Consider the following 7,297-nt stretch of genomic DNA (forward strand, 5'->3'; position numbering starts at 1 on the left):
CTGACCCGGGGGACCACCGGGGGGGATGGGGGGCTTTCTTGCAGCCTATCCCCATGCACCTGTGCCAGGGCACGTGGTAGTGGTGGCTGGGGGGCTGTGCCAGGACTGTGCCGGGCTCCTTCCCAGAGACGTGTCCCCCTCTGCTCGACGAGGCACCAAAGCAGGCTGCCCCCAGGCCACGGCTTGGTGGGTGCATCTGTGTGTCGGGGGGGGGCTGGGAACGGGGCAGCTGGCCACGCGGTTTCTGTGACAACGGGCTGTGGGAAAGGTCCGTGGAGCGCAGGGACGGACGGGGTAGCTGGAGCCGCACCAAGGCTGGGGGCTGGGGGGCCTCCTGGCACCGGGGGGTGGGATCCGGCGAGCTCCCCCAGCCTGGTGCGGGGGCTGCGGGGTCTGGGCAGGCCCCGGGGGTGGCCTCTATACCGGGTGCTGCTGCCGCTGGCAAAGGGGGCTGCTCACTTGGCCTGAAAGACTCTGGTCCAAACCCAGAGTGTGCATGTGCATCTGCATCTGCATGTGTGTGCGTGTCTGTGTGTGAGTGTACATGTGGCTGCATGCATGTGTGGGCATGCGTACGCATACATTTGTGTAGGTGTGTACGTGAGTCTGCATGTCTGTGTGCGCACGCACACATGCATGCATTTTTATGATGTGTGTGTATACATCTGCATGTGTGTGCATGTGTGCGCAAATGTGCATATTTGCATGTGCATGTGTGTGTGTAGGCACGTGTCTGTGTGTGTGCACATGTGCATATGCATGTATGTCCATTCGTGTGCGTGCATGTGCATGTGTATGTGTGCAGGGCTGGGGGACACAGGAGCCTCCCCGGAGCCCTTGAACAGGCAGGACCCTGGTACCGCATCCTTGGTGCCTCCCATCTCCCGTCTGCCTTTTAGATGGTTTCCCAGCACCCCCTGCCCTGGCCTGTGTCACATGGCACCCGCGCCGCGTGGCTCAGGTCCCTCCGTGGGGCTGTTCTGCCTGGTGGGTAACAACGTCTGCCCGCTACAAGCCTGCTCTGTGACTCTGATGTGTGGACGTGGCGGCGCCAGTCCAGACCCCAGCTGGGCCCTTGAAGCCCATGAGGCTTGGGGGGCCGACCCAGAACCCCCCGGGGCAGGAGGCAGCTCAGCCTGGGCCAAGTCTGGCTGGTGCGTCTCTCCGCTGCCCGCAGGACTCATTGCAGCCACCTGATGCCGGCCCCACGGCTCAGGGCTGAGAGGCCAGGGCTACAGAGCTGCCGGCAGCAGAAAGGGGGTTTGCAAGGGAGTGCGACAGTGTTGGCCCCTTCGGACCCCCACGGTGGGCAGGGGCTCTGGGCCGTTAACCTCTTCCTGGCCGCAGGCTCTTGGCGGCCTGGTGGGACTGCACCCTCCAGGGTCCCCTGGGCTCCCCCTGGGCCTGGGGTTGCCCGGCGCTGTGGGCACCAAGGGGGTCTGGGGTCTCCCACACCCACCTCCCCCCCGCTGCAGGCAGAGGGGCCCCAGGCAGCAACCCAGAGCCAGGCATAGAGAGCCCCCCCGGTGCTGCCTCCAGCCCTGCCCCCCGCCCCGGCGGGCTTGTGCAGCCACCACGGGCATCCTTTGTCCTCGTGCAAACCCGAACTAGGCGCCGGGAGACAGCACGCACCGGCGGTTGCTAGGTGACCCCCTCTGTGCCCCCCCCCCCAGCCAGCTGACACGGTCGCATCTCGGTGACAGATGGACGGGAGTGGGGGGGGAGGGGAGGACAAGGCGAGGCAGCTGGGCTCTGACAGCAGGTCCCGGGGGAAGGGGCCGGGGGCTCCTAAGGGGAGAAGGAACTGGGGCTGGTCCTCACTGGAAAGTCTTTGTCCCTGTTGGGGGGAGGCAGGGGGTGCCAGGGGCTGGGGCTCGCCCTAGGGTCCTGGTTTTATTTGCCGTGCACGGACCACGTACAGGCAAGGCCCCTCGGGCTGGGTCCGTAGCCCAGCCATGAGCCCCCAGCTCCCAGGGGTTTCTCTTGGAGAGGGCCCAAGTGGGAGCTGTGCAGCTGCTTGCAACAGCTCCCCACGTGGCAACCTACACTACAGAGCCGCCGAGGAAGGAGCGCAGCTGCAGAGACCAGCCACGCTCCCGCTTGGCTGCAAGGCACGGTGCCACCCCGTGGCCCCGCCACCTCTGGAGGGCCCCCATCCTTTTTCCTCTGGCCCCAGTCAGACGCCTGGGTCCCGTCGGGGCTCGTGGCCAGGGTCCTGCCTGCTCACGGTGGGGGTTTTGCCCCGGCAGGGAAGTTCAAGCTGCTGGACCAGGACCGGGACGTGCGGGAGCCCGTGCAGTATTTCAACAGCGTGGAGGAGGTGGCCAGCACCTTCCCAGACCGCGTCTTCGTCATGGAGGCCATCACCTTCAGCGTGAAGGTCGGCACGGGGTGGGCGAGGGCAGGGTGGCTGCGTGGGGCCTGGGGACCCCCCGTGAGCTGGACCCACGAACCCCTCTGAGCCCCTTGCTGCCCTGGGGCTTCCTGGTTACCCCCACCACTAGGCCAGGCTGCCTCAATGGCCCTTTTTAACCCCTTAGTGCCCTTGGGATGCCCAGCCTCCACCTCCCATTTAACCCCTTGCTGTCCTGGTAGCTCCCGGCCTTCACAGAGACCCTGTTAACCCTTTGCCGCTCTCCTGCCTCCAAAGAGGGGGACCCCCTCCTGCCCCCCCAGCCCCCGTTTAACCCCCGGCTGCTCGTGCCGCTCTGCAGGTGGTGTCAGGGGAGTTCAGTGAGGACAGCGAGGTGTACAACTTCACGCTGCATGCGGGGGATGAGCTGACGCTGATGGGCCAGGCCGAGATCCTGTGCGCCAAGGCGGGCAAGGAGAAGTGGCGCTTCAACAGCCTGCTGCGCAAGCTGGGCCGGGCGGTGCCGGCCACGGGCCGGGCGGCCAAGGGCAAGATGCCGTGCCTGATCTGCGTGAACCACCGCACCAACGAGAGCCTCAGCCTGCCCTTCCAGTGCAAGGGGCGGTTCAGCACGCGCAGCCCGCTGGAGCTGCAGATGCAGGAGGGCGAGCACACCATCCGCAGCATCATCGAGAAGGTGCGGCTGCCCGTCAACGTGGCCGTGCCCAGCCGCCCGCCCCGCAACCCCTACGACCTGCACGCCATGCGCGAGGGCCACTGCTACAAGCTGGTCAGCATCATCTCCAAGACCGTGGTGCTGTGCTGCATCCTGCGCCGCGAGGCCGTGGCCCCCTTCCACTTCTTGCTGCTGGCCGACATGCCCCGGTTCCTGCTGCCTGAGGCCGGCGGGGGCGACCCCCAGCTAGACAAGCTGCTGCGGGACAGCGCCGCGCTGTGCCAGGAGCGCTTCGACCCCGACGAGTACTCCAAGGCCGTGCGCGAGGCCCGGCCCGACTTCTCCGAGGAGTGCGCCAGCCCACGGCGCCTCCGCCTCTGCCTGCAGGGCTACGGCCAGCCGGACCTCGGGCCGCCCCTGCAGCGCCTCTCGCTCTGCCTCTACGGCGGCGCCTTGCTCCACAGCCCCGACAGCCCCGAGCCCCTGGGGCCGCCCCACTCGCTTCTCCTGTCCCGCCGCGAGCCCCCCGGCTTGGCCGAACCGCTGGATGCGGAGCGGGAGTACGTGACGCCCGACTGGGCCGAGCCCGACTTCCGGACGCCGGAGCCGCTGGAGATCCCCTACGAGGAGCTCTGGGCCAACCAGGCGCCCGAGAGCTACGCGGAGCCCAGCGCCAACCTGCCGGGGCTGGGCTGTGCCGGGCTGGGCCCGCGGGACCTCATCTCCTTCGGGGCCGGGTCCCCGCTGGCCTCGCCTCGCCGCCCCCGCGTGCCTGGGGACGCGCCCCCCCCCGTGCCGCCCAAGTCAGAAGCGGTAAGAGACTCCCGGGGGCTGGGACCCCCTGCCTGGGTTGTGGGATCGGGAAAGGACAGAAGACGAGGGTGGGAAGGGACCTCGGGAGGTCACGTCTAGTGCAAACAGGGCCAGCCCCAGCTACATCCCCCCAGCCAAGGCTTTGTCTAGCCGGGGTTCAACCCCTCTAATGATGGAGACTGCACCGCCTCTCTGCAGAGCCTGTTCCAGTGCTTCACCACCCTCCTAGTGAGAGGTTTTTTCCTAATATCCAGCCTCAACTTCCCTTGCTGCAGCTTGAGCCCATTGCTCCTTGTTGTCACCTGCTCCCACTGAGAGCAGCCCAGCTCCATCCTCTTTGCAGCCCCCCTGCAGGGAGGTGAAGGCTGCTGTTCAATCCCCCTCGGTCGTCTCTTCTCCAGACTAAATCAGCCCAGTTCCCTCAGCCTCTCCTCACCAGTCCTGTCCCCCAGCCCCACAGTCATTTTTATTGCTCTCCACTGGACTCTTTCCAATGTGTCCACAACCTTTCTGTTGTGGGGGCCACAGCTGGACACAGGACTCCAGATGTGGCCTCCCGAGTGCTGAATAGAGAAGAATCACTGCCCTCGACCTGCTGGCACCGCTCCTCCCGATGGAGCTGGGGATGCATCAGAGTCCCAGAGCCGTGGGGCTGCGGGGAGCTCCAGGAGCAGGCTCAGTCCTGCCCAAACCACCTGAGATCCATTACCTAAACTCCATGCAAGACGACCATCAGCCCCGACAACACCAGCCATCACACCCGACCCCGCCACGGGGAACGCAGCCAGCGTCCTGCTGCTATGAAATGTTAATAGACGCTCAAGAGATCCTGAGCAGAGGCCGTGGCCCTGGTGCAGAGGAAGGAAAACCTTGTAAAACTGCCCCCAGTCCAGACCAATCTGACCAGGGGGCAAATCTCTTCCTGCCCCCAGTGCAGCATCGGTCTGACCTGAGTACAGGGGCCAGACCCTTCAGGGGTCCACATGCAGGGGCGAGACCCTCCAGCCAGGACCCTGCGGGGTTGGTGCCAGCAGGAGCATTGGCCCAGCCCAGCCCCATCCCCAGCTTGGGCTGCAGCTGGCACCAGCGCCTCGGGGGAGGCTTAAAAGCCGGGTCAGCCTGGTTCTGCCCCTTCCCCCCGGCCCCTGTGGCTTTGCACTGGGGACCCCAGAAGCAGCCGCTCCCAAATCCCACCCTAGACAGTGGGTGCTTGGCCCTGCCCAGCCCACCCTGGGGCAGGTCTGTGGGCCCGTGCTGTCCTTTGGGGGAGACCCGGCTTGGGGAGCCCAAACCCCGCAGCAGCAAGGAGCCCTGGTACCCCCGGGCAGATGCAGGGGCAGCTGGACATGGCCTGTCCCGCAACTACCCCCAGGCCCACGCTGGGGGGATTTCCTTGCTGACCCCCACCCTGTCCCTTTGGCAGGTGAAGGAGGAGTGCCGCCTGCTCAACGCGCCGCCCGTGCCACCCCGGGGCGGCCGCCTGCACGCTGCCCCCAGCCCGCCCGTGCCCCTGCGCTTCCCCAAGCTCCCGCCTGCCCAGTCGCCCAGCCCCAGCCTCTCCTACTACTCCTCCGGGCTGCACGACGTGTGAGTGACGGCGGGGCCCTGGGGGGCGGCGGAAGGGGCCCAGCTCTTGCGTGGGGGGCGGCCACCCAGCACCTACATCCCTGGCCCCCCTGGGTAACCCTCTGCTGCCCCGGGCAGCTGAGCAGGGGGGCTGGAGCGGGGCAGTGCTCCGGGAGAGGTGGGCCCTGCCCTGGGGGCCCCGCCAGCACGGGCGGCCCCAGCGCCCACAAGCCAGGCCTGCAGGATGGAGCCCCGTCCCCGGGGCGCTGGGACGTGGCCTCAGCCCCTCTGCAGAGGGAGGCCCGTCCCTGGGGTCGTCTGAAGTCGAGCACAAGGCAGGGAGGCTGCACCTCGTTAGATGAACCAAAGTCCATTGATTCTTCCTCTCTCTCTTTTTTTTGTTTTCTTCTTTCTCTTTTTCCTTTTTTTCCCCCTTCTTTCCCTCTTTCTTTTCTCTTCCTTTTCTCTCTCTCTCCTTGTCTGCCTGCCTGCCTGCCTGCCTTCTCTATAGAGATACACGTGTATATATAGATATAGCTGAAGTGCACTTCATCTGATGCTGTGAATGTGCGTGCATGAAGCAGGGTATAAGGAAAGAAATGTAAATATAAGGACGAGGGGGAGAGAGGGGCAGGCAGTGCTGGGAGAGGCAAACAAGCGAGCGATAAACCCATAGGCACAAAGCGGCCGGCAAAGCTCAGCCAGGTAATGGGATAGGAAGCCATAGTCCCTGTTTAAACCGTGCTTGACAGCCCAGCCTGTGGCCATGCCGCCAGGTCTGGCTCAAGTCAGTGGTGGAAGGGTCTCCGTCTAAGACCAGCTGCCTCGAGGTCAGTGAGGGGGTGTCCAGGGAGGTCGAGGTGTCGTCCCCCAGCCCACGTGTCTTTTGGCAGCTGATGTCTGTCCCAGGTAGACGGCTGCGGGACCCTGCGAGCAGGGGAGGGCGTCTGTGATGCTGGGAGAGTCGCAAGCGAACGGCCCGCGCCGGTCACAAGCAGCGGTCCGGTGCCGCGACACCGTGGTCTGCGTTGTGCTGCGCAGCCGCTTCGGTTTGTCTCTAAGGTGCAAATCGGCCCTGCCTGCGACTCGGCGTCTCTGCAGCCGGGTGCGCAGCCTGGCAGGGTCCCTCCTGCCAGGACACCCCCCTCCAAGCCGATGCCACCCCTGGGGCCCTGGCTGTGCTGTGCCAGGCCCCCCGGTAGCTCTCACTTTCCCCCCTGGCAGGTCGGGCCCACGGAGCGGGAGCTGCTCCCCCTCGCCGGACTCCTACTCCCTGTACTGCTACCCCTGCACCTGGGGCGACTGCAAGGCCGGGGACTCGTCGGGCCGGCCGCTGCCGGGGGCCCTGCCGCCAGCGGCCCCCACCTCGTGGTCGGACCCCTGGGCCTATGCGGACGCGGGCCCCAGCGTGGCCAGCGGGCGCTCCACGCCCCTGCTGGGGGGCGAGGCCGGGCTCAAGACCTACCACAGCTGCCCCCGCCTCAAGCCGCCCCATGGGCAGAAACGCTTTGCCCCCTTTGGAGCTCTCAACCCCTTCTCCAACCCGGCCTATTCGCCCAGCCCCTCTGCCTCCTCTGCCGACTGGCTGGACACCCTGGAGTGGCAGAAGCCGCCCGCGGCTGCCTCCCCGGAGACCTTCACCTCCTTCGAGGCCGGTCCCAGCAGCTCCCCGGAGCCGGAGCCACGCTATGGAGCCGGGGGGTCCGGCCCGGCGCCCCCGCCGCGGCCGCCCAAGGACTTTGAGGCAGAGAACATCGTGATTCGCAGCACGGCGCCGCTGTCGCCCACCATCGTGCGGGGCGCCGAGGGCGGTGTCACGCGTGTCTACCTCACGCAGGGCGTCATTGAGGTGCCGCCTGCCTCGGCACCCCGCTGCAGTGCGGGCGAGG

General features: G+C 66.6%; 1 protein-coding gene across 1 annotated transcript in view; it reads left to right on the forward strand.

Annotated features, from left to right (window-relative positions):
- The window catches only part of GAREM2 (GRB2 associated regulator of MAPK1 subtype 2), a 15,744-nt gene that overhangs the window by 7,454 nt on the left and 993 nt on the right, over positions 1–7,297 (forward strand). The window contains exons 3-6 of the mRNA XM_019520682.1: positions 2,250–2,380; positions 2,715–3,842; positions 5,266–5,429; positions 6,633–7,257. Of these exons, the coding sequence (XP_019376227.1) occupies positions 2,250–2,380; positions 2,715–3,842; positions 5,266–5,429; positions 6,633–7,257 (2,048 nt within the window). The remainder of the gene's footprint in view (positions 1–2,249; positions 2,381–2,714; positions 3,843–5,265; positions 5,430–6,632; positions 7,258–7,297) is intronic.

This window comes from Gavialis gangeticus, unplaced genomic scaffold (assembly GCF_001723915.1).
Source record: "Gavialis gangeticus isolate Ggan-Ray unplaced genomic scaffold, GavGan_comp1, whole genome shotgun sequence".
Taxonomy (NCBI): Eukaryota; Metazoa; Chordata; order Crocodylia; family Gavialidae; genus Gavialis; species Gavialis gangeticus.